At 32.8% G+C, this 14,437-nt stretch overlaps 2 protein-coding genes and 1 pseudogene across 2 annotated transcripts; all 3 read left to right on the top strand.

Annotated features, from left to right (window-relative positions):
• Positions 1-865: 865 nt before the first annotated feature.
• On the top strand, positions 866-2,240 carry LOC148699719 (uncharacterized). Its single transcript, XM_088712890.2, has one exon. It carries the CDS (start codon positions 866-868, stop codon positions 2,222-2,224), a length of 1,359 nt encoding a protein of 452 aa, XP_088569016.2. The 3' UTR covers positions 2,225-2,240.
• A 143-nt stretch (positions 2,241-2,383) lies between these two features.
• Positions 2,384-3,326, top strand: LOC148699718 (uncharacterized; annotated as a pseudogene).
• Positions 3,327-7,686: 4,360 nt separating this feature from the next.
• On the top strand, positions 7,687-13,857 carry LOC103695823 (potassium transporter 26-like). The gene is made up of 8 exons (XM_017847037.5): positions 7,687-8,172; positions 8,271-8,493; positions 9,792-10,037; positions 11,512-11,562; positions 11,677-11,937; positions 12,016-12,068; positions 12,156-12,525; positions 12,815-13,857. Exons 1-8 carry the CDS (start codon positions 7,972-7,974, stop codon positions 13,627-13,629), a joined length of 2,220 nt encoding a protein of 739 aa, XP_017702526.2. The 5' UTR covers positions 7,687-7,971; the 3' UTR covers positions 13,630-13,857.
• Positions 13,858-14,437: the final 580 nt, after the last annotated feature.

The following is a 14,437-nucleotide window of genomic DNA, read 5'->3' as shown; positions in this document are numbered from 1 at the left end:
GGAGAGCTCATGGGATCCTTCTTATGATCGATATGCCTTGCAGCCTTGGCACCTCGAGCAAATAGGTTATTTGTTAGTAGAACTGTAGAAGCTGTTAATAGTTAGTAGGAGAATTTGATGGAAAACAGCATGAACATTCTTATGCTTTGCAAGTTGCAACTATTGACTTATCATCTCATGTATGGCCTCCACAACTTACATAGTTACATAGAATTATAACTAACGAAAACAATCTTCTGGAGCAGTGAAGGGAGAATTTCTGATTGAATGGGCTCCAGGTGTTGTTAGCCTGTTATACTAGGATAGTTTGATCCCCTTTTTATTCCAATAAAATTTTCTTCACTATTTTTTGTTTCTAAAGAAACATACTTTTTTAATTTATAATCTCCTGCTTCTAATTCATCTAATTTTGTTACAATTCTTATAATTTTGTTACAATTTTTCTCTTCTAATTTTGATTGTTGGTTTCATCTTACCGTTTTTGAATAGTTTGCATCTTGGGCGTTCTTGAATCTCGACGGTTGCGTCTTCGGTCTCTTCTTCAACTCCACCCGTCGGTCTCCAATACCGCTTGTCGGAGCTTGAGTTCGTTTTTCTTGACATTATCAAATTTTATCATTTCGACTCTTTTGTATTTTGATTTGTTTATAGTGATTATCTTAATTGCTTTGTTTGATAATATAATTTTTAGATTCAAATGTCTAATAGAAAATATGAATGTGGATATGAAAAACTTAAAAAGAAAAGAAAAATCGAAAAACTCGTTCAATCTCAAAAAGGAGCTTTAGATAGATTTGTTGTCACAAACAAGCAAAACACCACATCAAGTTTAACTCAGAAATTAGCAATAGAACAAGCACCTGAAATGGAACTAGAAGATGACATGGAAAGAATGAAACAAAATGAAATTGACAACCATATTCATGGTGAAGAACACAATGAGAAATTAGAAGGAGATAGAATAAATAAGGATAGTGTAGAGCTTAATGAAACTAGTTCTATTTCTACAAATATATACGATCCTGGTCAATGGAAACAAATCGATACAAAGTTGAGAGATCTATTAGTGGAAAGAGGTCTAATTAGAGATTATGATCTTCATTTTCCTAGGGATGAAAATAATAGACACTTCTCTACGCTACATTATATTCGTAAATTACCTAATGGTGAAAAACATGATAGAAGATGGTTAGTGTATTCAAAGGATTTGGATAGGATATATTGCTTTTGTTGTAAATTATTTGATTCAACACCTAACACGAGTCACTTAGTCAATGAAGGAACTAGGAATTGGAAAAATCTAGGTGTTATACTCAAAAATCATGAAATAACTAGTGAACATATTACTAGCATGAATAAGTGGATTAATTTAGAAGTAAGATTGTTGAAAAATAAGACAATCGACAAAAGTCTCCAAGAACAAATAAACCAAGAGAAAGATCATTGGAAAAAAGTATTATTGAGAATTCTTGCTGTCGTAAAAAATCTCGCAAAAAATAATTTAGCATTTCGGGGAAAGAATGAAAAGATCTATCAAAATAATAATGGAAATTTTTTAAGTCTTATTGAAATGATTGCAGAATTTGATCCAGTAATGCAAGAACATGTTCGACGCATTCAACATGGTGAAATTCACAATCATTATTTAGGTCATAAGATTCAAAATGAATTGATTCAAATGTTAGCATTTGAAGTTAAAACTATAATAATTAAAAAGATTAAAGAAGTAAAATACTTTTCTGTAATACTTGATTGCACTCCTGATGCAAGCCATCAAGAACAAATGACTCTAGTTTTAAGATGTGTGGATATTTCAACAAGTCCAGTAAAAATAGAAGAATATTTTTTAGAATTTTTAGAAGTAGATGATACCTCTGGAAAAGGCCTTTTTGGTGCACTTATAAATATAATAGAAAAATATAAACTTGAGGTTAATGATATAAGAGGACAAGGATATGACAACGGATCTAATATGAAAGGAAAACATCAAGGTGTACAAAGAAGATTATTAGATATAAATCCTAGAGCGTTTTATACACCATATGGATGTCATAACTTAAATTTAGTATTATGTGATACTGCTAACTCATGTCCTAAGGCTATATCTTTTTTTGGAGTAATACAACGAATTTATACCTTATTTTCTTCTTCTACAAAACGATGGAAAATTTTACAAGATAATGTATCTACATTAACTCTTAAACCTTTGTCACAGACACGTTAGGAAAGTCGTATTGAAAGTGTCAAAGCAATTAAACATCAAGCTCCTAAAATAAGAGATGCCTTAATTCAATTAGCAGAAACTAGTGAAGATCCTAAAATAAAGAGTGAGGCTATATGTTTAGCTACATATGAGATTGAAAATTTTGAATTCTTGTTAGGCATGAATATATGGTATGATATATTGTTTGCTATTAATTCAGTTAGTAAGAACTTACAATCTGAAGACATGCATATTGATGTTGCTATAGATCAATTAAAAAATCTTCTTTCTTATTTGAAAAGTTATAGGAAAAATGGATTCATGAATGCTTTGAATTCATCTAAAGAAATTGCAAATGAAATGGAAATAGAACCTATATTTCGTGAAAAACGTGTGATCCGTAGAAAAAAATAATTTGATGAAAATAGTAATGATGAAACAACAAGATCAGCTGAAGAATTTTTTAGAATTGATTACTTTTTATATATAGTAGATCAAGCTATTTCTTCAATTCAAAATAGGTTTGAACAATTCACCATATATGAAGATGTTTTTGGTTTTTTGTTTAATTTTAGAAAGTTAAAATCTTTGAATGAAGAGAATTTGAAAAAGTGTTGTCTTAATCTTGAAAACTTTTTAAAGCACGGTGAATATTCTGATATTGATGGTCTTGATCTGTTTTCGGAGTTAAATGTTTTAAAAGAAGTTTTACAAATAGAAACTAGTACTCCTATTGATACTTTAAGTTTTATTAAAAAAATAGATTCTTTTCCAAATGCATTCATTGCTTATAGGATATTGTTAACAATACCTGTAACAGTTGCTTCTGCTGAAAGAAGTTTTTCAAAATTAAAGTTGATAAAAACTTATTTGCGGTCAACTATGTCACAAGAAAGATTAAATGGATTAGCTATATTATCGATTGAAAATAATATTTTAATGAATCTTGAGTACAAAAGTTTGATTAGTAATTTTGCATCTCAAAAAGCTAGACGGATTATTTTTAAATAAATTTTTAAAGTATTTTATACTTATTAAAAATTTATTATTATTATTATTATTATTTTAAAAAAGGCCTCATTTAGTGAGTTCGCCCTAGGCCCCCAAATGCATTGGGCCGCCCCTGTTTTAAACCATATAAGGATTTAACTAACTTACAAACCTTATGTTCTTGACATTTTAACTACAATACCTTCAGGCTGCTTCATATATCTCTCTTCATTTATGTCTCCATTTAGAAAGGCAGTCTTAACATCCATTTGATGAATTACTAGGTTATGCACTGATGCTAAGGCAATTAAAATTCTAATCGTAGTTATCCTAGATACAGGTGAATATGTATCAAAGTAATCTATTCCTTCCTTTTATGTAAAACCTTTAGCCACTAGTTTGGCTTTGTACTTGTCTATGGTTCCATCAGGTTTTAACTTCTTCTTGAACACCCATTTACACCCAATAGCTTTATTTTTAAGAGGTAAATTAGTTAACTTCCAAGTGTTATTTTGAATAATAGACTCTATCTCACTTTGTATAGCTTCCTTCCAAAATGGAGCATCTAAATAAGACATGGCTTCCTTATAGGTAGTAGGATCTCCTTCTGTTAAAAAGTATAAAATTCGTCTCCAAAATTTTCTCTATTCTAGACCTTTTACTCCTTAACTCTAATTGTGGTTCTGGTTCCTTGGGTGCACTTGTACTAGTGGAAGGTTTATCGTTAATAGATGATTTATCAATTACTTGTTGTGAAATTTTATTTTTATAAAAAAATATATATTCAAAATGGTAGCATCTCTAGATTTTATAACTATGTTATTTGAAATTTCACCAATCTCAGAGTTTATAACTAAGAATCTATTGGCACTACTATTTTGAGCATACCCTAAAAAGACATCATCTATAGTTTTAGGCCCAATTTTCTTTCGCTTAGGCTCAGGGATTGCTACTTTTGTTAAATACCCCCAAACTTTCAAGATTTTAAGATTAGGTGTTCTTTTCTTCCAAATTTCGTAAGAGGTCTTTTCATCCTCTTTCTTAGTATTGGCTCTATGTTTTCTTCAAATTTAAGAGAGTTTATGACTTGGGTTAAAGTTAACTCTCCTTGTTTATGCCTAAGGGTTCTAGCAAAATCATTCCAAGATAATGGCAACTTATCTATAAGACAGGAGACTTTAAAATCTTCACTAAATTTGGTTCTCTTTTTCTCAACTCTTCTCAGAAGTTCTTGATACTCATGAATTTGATCTCTCACTAGTTTATTGTCTACCATTTTATAACTATTAAAATTTGAAACAGTAAACCGATCAATGTCAGCATCATCATCCCATATTCAGCCTCTAAAGCATCCCAAAGTTCTTTTGCACTTGAGGTAGTGGCATGATATACATCATAAAGGTGGTCAGACAAAGCACTAAGTATTCTATTATAGCAGTGGTACTCTACTTGCTCATTAGTCATTCGAGAAGGTAACTCTAGATTAGACTGTGGTTCCTCTATTGCAGATACAAGTCCTAACACAGTCAACCAATATTTAAGTTGTCTTTGCCACCTACGAAAATTTCGTCCACTAAATTTTTCGGGCTTAATACTATTAGCTTCTTCCATATTTGTCATTCTAAATTTTAAACTCTAAGATTTTAAAGTTTAAAAGAGCAGTAGAGTATTCATTTGTGAGGAAAATAATAATAATAATGTCACTAATGAATAAATATAAATAAGATGTTACTAAGAGTATCTCTTAATAATATACTATGTAACAATAACTTTACTAATAATTGTAAAGAAAAACAACACCAATATCACCAAATAGGTTTAATACTTGCAAGCAAATGGTTACAATCTTCATAAAATGATCATTTATTGCTTGAAGCAAATTGTTATCGGAAATTAAAATCCTAAAAGTTTGTTTTTAACTATTCTAATTAAATTCTTTTGATCTTCCAAAACTTGTTATAACTTTAATCAGTCAAACTTTTTTCCTTTTAATTTTTTCCTCCTTATATATATATATATATATATATATATATATATATATCTTAGCCAAAACTATTTTTTTAATTAAAACAATAAACCATTTTTTTGATTAAATAGTAAACTGTTTTTTTTTATTAAAGCAGTAAACTATTTTCTCAAACAGTAAACTATTTTTTTATTAAACAGTAAACTGTTTTTTATTAAACAGTAAACTATTTTTTAATTAAAACAGTAAACTGTTTTTTTATTAAAATAGTAAACTATTTTTTAATTAAACAGTAAAGTATATATATTTTTTTGATTAAACAATAAGCTGTTTTTTTAATTAAACAGTAAACTGTTTTCTTTAATTAAACAGTAAACTGTTTTTTTATTAAACAGTAAACTGTTTTTTTAATTAAACAGTAAACTATTTTAATTAAAACAGTAATCTGTTTTCTTGATTAAAACAGTAAACTATTTTTTTATTAAAACAATAAAACAGTAAATTGTTTTTTAATTTAACAGTAAACTGTTTTCTTTAGTTAAACAGTAAACTATTTTTTTTATTAAACTATTTTTTTATATTAAATAGTAAACTATTTTTTTTATTAAACAGTAAACTGTTTTTATTAAAACAGTAAACTATTTTTTAATTAAACAGTAAATTATTTTTTTGATTAAACAGTAAGCTGTTTTTTTTTTGATTAAACAGTAAACTGGTTTTTTTAAACAGTAAACTGTTTTTCTAATTAAACAGTAAACTGTTTTTTTAATTAAAACAGTAATCTGTTTTCTTGATTAAAACAGTAAACAATTTTTTTTATTAAAACAGTAAAACAGTAAACTATTTTTTTTAATTAAACAGTAAACTGTTTTCTTTAGTTAAACAGTAAACTGTTTTTTTATCAGAAATGAACAAGAACAGTGTTCAACAATGTATGTTGCAGAATACACATATATATATATATATATATATATATATATATAGATGGAACAATACAACGGCTTTAGAATGTTGATCTAGCAAGATGTTTTGTAAAATATTTAAAGCACATAAACAGAAAAGCTAACAATTATAATAAAATATTGATCTAGCAACATGTTTTGTAAAATATTTAAATCACATAAACAGAAAATCTAACAATTATAATAAAATATTGATCTAGCAAGATGCTTCATAAAATATTTAAATCACATAAAAAGGAAATCTAACATTTATATTAAAATAATGGTAAGAAAATATCTGGCCTGTGAGGTATGAGAGGCACGCCAAGAGACGCACTGTCCTAAAGCCGTTGTTGTCTCCCCACGTGCAGGTATTGGCGGTCAGCGACGACTCCAAGATACAACCCAAACGACTCACAGGGGCCTAATCTATAGTGCACGTCTGTAGTAGGCAGATTACCTAGTCTATATCGGTTTTCCAAAATATAAAATAATATAGGTAATTGTAAAAGAGAAAATGAAAGTTGGGAAAGACTATGAGGAAGAAGAAGACTTTTTTTGTTGTATTTTTTCACTCTCTTTTTTTAGTGTAAGAAATGACTCTCATATATATAGGCCTTTTGTAACCCAACCATGACGGTTGAATACTTATGGCCTCATTAAGGCCATAATGAAAGATAATGGGAAGTTTTGAAACTTCCAAATTGAATTTGAAATAATTCTTTTAAAACTTTGGGGGTTACAAATCTTTTTGTTTTATTAATACCTCTTTAAAATCTTTAAAAATCCATTCAAATTCCAACATTTTTCATATCAAGCTTTGACCACTCTCTTCTTTTTAAAGAAAAACTAAAAAGACACACCTTCATATCATGAATTTATAGATTAGTTTTCTGTTTTTCTTTTATATAGAAGGGGAATCTAAACTAAGAGACTATTATGTATATTGAAAAATTTAAAAAAATTACGTAGAGTACCATAAAGTAAAAAAAATGAACCGAATATAAAAACTCCAAATTTCATTGAGCATTGTAGTTTTCAAAATAAAGAATAATAAATAATCAGGCTAATCTTCTAATCCATAAAAATTAAATATATAAAAAAATCCGTGTTTTAATACTTCAAGAGTGCCTCTAACTTTGGCGTTGTTCATCGGGTAGCAGTCCGAAGAAGCCGACGATGGCCCCAACCTGCTATTTACCTCCTCACAGAGTGATATGAGGCGGTTGGCCTTCTTGGCAACCGTGATAGTTCAGCAGCCAGTTTCGGCGAGAATGATAGAAATCACAAATGATGCCTGATGAGGCACCTCAGGGTCGTTTAAGGCTCCAGCATAAAGACTCTTGACTATAAATGCATTGAGGTCTCAAAAAAACTTTTAGCTATTAATGCATTGAGGCCTCTAAATAATTTCTAAATATATTTATTATTATTATTATTGGATTCGTGTTAGGCCTCAAATTTATGGGGCCGCTCCTGTATCGTTGTAGGATTCCCTCTCCAATTCCTTCTAAGGTCAAATTCCATTCTACGAAGGACTTTACAAATACAAGTTCGCACCCTTAATTCCATTCGATTCGATCTTTAAGCTTTTTACCCGAGCACGGACGGCTATGATGAAATCGGACTCCTCTCTCTCCCGAACTTCCGAGATAGACATGAAACCCGTGTCCCCTACAAAATAAAGTTTCCAGCCGTCGCTTCTCACGCGGAGTCGGCGTGGGACGTCGATGCCCCCTCGTCTCCTCCTCATCGTGCCGATATATACGCTGTTCGCTGTTAGCGCCTCCCAACTTTCTCTTATCTTTTACAGAAAATCTTGATCTGCGCGCATGCCTCCCGGTGTCTCTGTTGATCTCTCGTGATCAGAGATGAAGGAGGCAAGAGGAGGCGAGGCCATCGTAGATATCGACGATGGAAACCCTAATGAAGATGGAGAACAGGAGGCGGCAAGAGAAGGAGGCAAGGCCGTCGTATATATCGAGAGTAGAAGCCCTAAAAAAGGTGGAGAACAGGCAAGAAGAATACTTAGCTTCGGCAACACGTACAAGATCCCAAAACGCCAACGAACTGTATGTTTTAAATCTCAACCTCTTTCTTTTCATCTACTTTCTCGTTTTAAATCTCAACCAACTGGGGCGAACTGTGATGTTGATGGAAAATTTTACAGAATTTCACGTGGATGCAAACGCTGCTGCTAAGCTATCAATCGCTTGGGGTGGTGTACGGCGACATCGGAACTTCTCCTCTCTACGTTTTCTCTTCTATCACCTTGCGGAACCCGGCGGAAGAGGATATACTCGGTATATTGAGTTTGATCTTTTGGACTTTGACGATGTTGGGTTTAATCAAGTACGTAGTGACAGTCTTGCATGCTGATGATCACGGAGAAGGTAAGACGATGCCATTAACTAAAAAATCATATTACTTCTTACCTGATTTAGCACTGCCTTTTGTATATTTTGAATTATTATTTTTTTATTTTTGCGTGCTTTTAGAAGTGTTACTTTTGCTTATTATTTTTCTTTTCTGGATAAGAAATACAAATAGAAGATTATGCTGAATTACCTCTCATCTTTCCTAGCTATCGCATTGAAAGAGACTGAAAATAATCATAAACAAAGGCAAACAATTATGACATAATTTTACATCTGTTTACTTCATCCCTGTTCTTTTGAAGAATTATACAGATTGGTTGAAGTATGCATGTAACCAAAGAACAACAAATTTATGGTGTTCAATGACAAATCTTTTGAGCTGAAGCCCAGCACCATTGGTAAGCTTGCACGATAATATAGGATGGTCATGCGTAACGACAATGAAAGTTAAAATTTGTAGTCAACAAACATGGCATCAAAAACTACACTCAAATTCAACTTTTACATACTGGGGTTAGGTTCCCCTCGATCACTTACCTGCACTCAAGAGAAACATAATTTTTATGGAAAAAAAAAGAACCATAGTTCGCCAATATGCAAATGTTGCTATCAACTCCCAAGGGTCAAGCATGGTGATACTTGGGGGGCACACGGCATCTTTCGATATTTTCTTTCTATTATTTCTTGAAACTTATACATTGGCCTAGATGGTCCTTATCAAACATGTTATGACAGTCTTGCATGCTAAAGAACATAGAGAAGGTGAATGTATAGTAGTAATCTGAGAATGGCTCTTGTCCTTTGTTCAATAAATTTACTTTTTGTGATTTTATGCTTCTAATTATTAATGGTACATTTACTAAAAAAAAGGAGAGTATAGTGAAAGGTGCTTCTGTTTTTCTCCTTGGTAATGCCTAATTTGATCTAACGTTCTCTATATTTAGAGCTTCTTATTTAATTATCTAAAATCACCAAGACAGGATAATAGTTTAGTATGCAATACCAAGGACATATATTTTATTTATTCATGCACAATATTTTAGTCTTCAAAAAATCTATTTTTAAATATATCAACTGGCCGATAATTTCTCTTGCATCATGAATTTTCTTTTCTGATTTAATTGTTGACCATCTCTGGTTTAACAGAAATAATCTTCTTGTTTCAAACTAGAGAAGCCTTAGAAGTTTGTTTGGGAATTAGATATATGATATTTTGTAGATTCAGATCAATTGTTTATTATCTTCACCCATTTGCATTATAATTTATGTTCTTATTTGGTCAACTATTTCGTTACTTTGTTTGCTGGATATAGGTGGCACTTTTGCTTTATATTCCTTGTTGCGCCAAAATATACATTTCAAAGGCAAGATGATTATGCCAAGTACAAGGTTGGATTCGGATATTAACTTGAGATATCATAGTAAAGGCAGTGGATTACAGTCTAAGGCACAGAAATTCTTGGAGAAGAACTCTATAGCACAGATTGTGATTACTGTCATAGTATTGCTTGGAACTTGTATGGTAATTGGTGATGGAGCCCTTACTCCTGCGATTTCAGGTATTTATCACTATTGATTTCATTTTCACTGTGAATGGAGATACTTGTGTGCAAATAAGTGGCAATAGCTCAACCTAAACTCGAGTTTGGTAAACCTCTGAAACTAAATACTACTTTAAAATCAAATTCAAAACCAACCAGAATTAGTAATTGGTGTTTGATGTCACTTGGCCTATACCTTCCATCAACCTGTTTCTGAGGCATGGTACCTTTCTTATGTGCTCAAAGAAAGATGGTTAAAAGGAAAAGAAGAGGGGAGAAAAAATGCATTGAATCAAGCATACACAAATAGTTAGAAAGAATCCAGCTGCAAATCTTCTCTTGGAGTTCGTATCCATGCATATATTTAATTTTTTTACCTGAATGGTGGCAGATGCACCATGTTTCATTTCATGTTTCATTTCATGAAATATAAAATGAATCAGAGAAAGCCTTTGCAGCCAAGTAGGTTACAAGGCAAGAAAAGAAAAGGAAAAGAAGATTACACTTCAGCAGAAATACACAATACGCAAACCAGAAACAGTTAAGAATGAAAGCCCTAAAAGAAAATATCCTCTGCAAGGATCACAAGAAAAGTAGGACAAACAAACAGGTTATTCAGATCCGCTGGTATGTGCATTTACCTATTTATGTATGTTGACACTTTTAGATACAAGTACCCATGCAGCACAAGGAAGTTAAATTACACAAGATGATTGGTATAAGGAAATAAAATGATAACAATATATATTTTCATTATTGAATCATCAAGCATTGGAAAAATATGACACATCTATAACTAAAACACACCCTTTTAACTCTCAACAGTTATGACTAGAACAGAGCATCTGAATTGCACAGATTTGTAGTTCAATAAGCAAGCAAGGGTGGCTTGAAAGTATCATAAAATACAATATAAAAAGATGAAGATTAATGATCAAAAGTTTATTTATTCTAAGTTAATTTGAGACCTATATCAATTAAATAAACTCTTGTAGATTTTGTAATTAAGTCTTCTTGTTTTCTTTGGGACAGAGCATTTTGGTGCATCTATACCATGAACCATTTAGATATACTCATATAGATGGTTGTGTATGAAACATACTAGATTCTTATGCTGAAAGATTCCTGCAAAATGATTTCAACCGCTATGTATATGATTTAGTATCCTCTGTTTTGCATTTGTTGAACAAAAATATAGAAACAATCTGTTAGAAATACTAGGGGAAAACAAAAAAAAAATTGGGTGGGTGGGGGGGGGGGGGGGGGGGGGTAGTTAATTATTTGCTTGACCTTTTCGTACTTGAAGCAAGAAAACCAATGACATGATCGAAATTATAGATTTTTTATGAACTTTGTGTCTTCATTATTTTGTGTAATATTTTAAGTTAAATTTCCATATAGAATGCATATATATTCTTGTGTGCACGAGAACTTGCTTTTATAGCATTTATCCATTTCTGTCATAATATCTTTTTTTCATCTCCTTTTACAGTTCTTTCTGCTGTCCAAGGAATCCAATCAAGATCCTCGAAGATTACACAAGGCAAGCTTTGATCTCTCTCTCTAGGATATCTCATTTTCCTATTGTTGCTCTCTTTATTCCTAAATCAAATATCAAATAATTCTCCGCTGAAATTCTGAAGCTTACTTGCTCCAGATATTGTTGTCATCCTCTCGGTGGTCATCCTACTCATTCTTTTCCTCTTTCAACGATATGGGACAAGCAAAGTTAGCTTTTCTTTCTCCCCCATGATGCTACTTTGGTTTGGATTCACTGCATCCATTGGAGTGTATAACATCATCAAATTTTACCCATCAGTCCTCAAGGCACTCTCACCACATTACATATACTATTACTTTGCAAGAAACCATACAAAAGGGTGGGAGCTCCTGGGTTCAATCGCACTATGCATAACAGGTCAGTACTTGCTCCAGTTTTTTGACTAGCTAATATTCGACACATGGAATGTTTTTTGAATTATAAATTAATAAACAGGTGCAGAAGCTATGTTTGCTGATCTGGGTCACTTCAACAAGAATGCAATTCAGGTAAACTGTTAATTATGATCATCTTATAAACTTGCATTGGGACTACTGTATCTCCTGACTAGCTAAACCTTGATAATTTGTCTGCAGCTGGCTTTCTCAACCTTGGTTTATCCTGCATTGATCCTTGCCTATGCCGGTGAAGCTGCATTTTTGATCAAGAACCCTGAAAAGATTAGCACTGCATTCTATAGCTCTGTGCCCGAACCCATATTCTGGCCAATGTTTGTGGTGGCTACCCTTGCTGCTATTGTTGCTAGCCAGGCACTGATATCAGCAAGTTTCTCCATCATTAGGCAATCTATGGCACTTGGTTACTTCCCACGAGTGACCATGAGACACACCTCAGACAAGTATGAAGGCCAAGTCTACTCCCCTGAAGTGAACTACTTTCTGATGATTGCTTGTATCTTACTAACAGTAGGATTCAAGGGTGGTGCAGAGATAGGAAATGCATTTGGTAAGTAGGAAATGCAGTCTGATGATTGTCAAGTCAAGTTTGTTCTATTCCCTTATCAATCATTCGACATTTGCAATTCAGTGATTTCTTGTCTTTGTTACCATCATGAATATAACCAAAGGAATAGTTCCAGTAGCATAGAAGGCAAGGAGGAAAAATAAAATTTAGACCTGAGGGAGTGGAAGAAAAAAATAAAATTAAGATACTCTGTTGTTTTGCTAAGGACATAACACCTGAACTGCCATCTTTAACCTCTCTCTAATTTGGACATGATTCTTGTTTTATGCAGGAGTGGCAGTGATATGGGTGATGCTCATCACAACATTCCTCATGGCTGTCGTGATGTTAGTTATTTGGGAGACCAACGTATTCCTTGTATTGTTATTTCTCATGGTCTTCATCGGTATTGAAGGTGTATATATGACCTCCTTACTGCACAAGGTTTCACAAGGTGGCTGGGTTCCTTTTGCAATTTCTGCCTTCTTCTTAGTGATCACGCTGTCCTGGACATATGGGAGGAGCAAGAAGAGCGAGTATGAAGCAGTGAAGAAGATGGATAGCGTTGAATTCAATCAATTGGTAGCATGCAGCACTCGGGTCTCGGGGATATGCTTCTTTTGCACTGATTTGATTCATGGAATCCCGCCAATTGTACGGCATTATGTGCAACATGTAAGTAGTCTCCGTAAAGTTATGGTGTTTGTTACTGTGAGAATACTACCAGTGAGATCTGTCCTCCCAGAGGAACGCTTTCTTGTAGCCAAATTGGGCTCAGAAGGTGTGTACAGGTGCTTAGTCCAGTACGGCTATATGGACAAGCACAGTATGGAGGGGGAAGAATACATTGCATCAGTTGTTTCATCCTTAAAAGAGATTGCCGAGGATGCCCAGGAATCAGAAATGCTAGATTCTGCACTGAACAGTGGAGCAATGTTTGTGTTGGGAAGGATCATACTCCAGGCGAGTCAAAGCAGTGGCTGGTGGCGACATTTCGTCATCAATAACTTATATAGGTTCTTGCAGAAGAACTTCAGGTCTACTGTCGCCACGCTCAGAATCCCCCCACGTAAGATCTTGCAGGTAGGAATGGTGTATGAGATTTGAAGTGTTTCATGAGGATTACAAAGGCATTATTCAATCAGCTGAAAGATTTGCTATAGGTTAAGCAATTTGTCATTGATCTGCTATGTGGTACTAATACCTAGTATATGTGGTGTGGTTGATTGAAAACTATGGTAGGAAATGTTTGATGGTTGGATATAGTAATTTTGAATTATTTTGAATGAACTAATTATTACATAATTTTTAGTTCATTCAGTTCTAATTCCAAAATACAGGGAAATATGACAAAGTTCATGTCAAATGAAGTGATTTTGCTGTTTTTTCTTCATGGATGATGCATGTACATATATGTATGTGTGTATGTATTCATGGCCTATCATTTCTCTACATTTAAAGCATTTGGGCCTAAATGCTCTTAGAAGCGCTATAGCATCTCTCTCTCTTAACTTGTTGACCAAAGTCTATGTGGATGGTACACTACTTAATTGTATCAAAACCGAGTGCCAAGTGTGCTCCCTCATATTAACGCATATGCAGAAATATTTAACATCCCTCTCTAAAATTTTACCATTTGAAAGAAAGTTAATTACTTTATCATCGTTCTTTTTCCCGCTGAAATAAATAATTCACCATTCGTTTCAAAGTTATCACGAGTCTGTACATTTTTAAGAAAGCAGCCGCCATAAACCGGAGACCGCCTAACTTCTCTGCATGTAGCTCCTTATAGAGTCCATAATAGATGTTAATTCTTGATGTGCTACCAATGGCAAAGGATGAAATACTTAAAATGTTTCCAGTGGTTCTTCTGTGATTGGACTATGAAGAAATCAATACTCTTTTTTTTGACAAC

The sequence above is a fragment of the Phoenix dactylifera genome, chromosome 16 (genome assembly GCF_051530095.1).
Source record: "Phoenix dactylifera cultivar Ajwa chromosome 16, Ajwa_hap1_PhDact_Kaust_v1.1, whole genome shotgun sequence".
NCBI lineage: Eukaryota > Viridiplantae > Streptophyta > Magnoliopsida > Arecales > Arecaceae > Phoenix > Phoenix dactylifera.
Note: the sequence above shows the minus strand (reverse complement) of the source record. Positions and strands in the feature narration are given on the sequence as shown.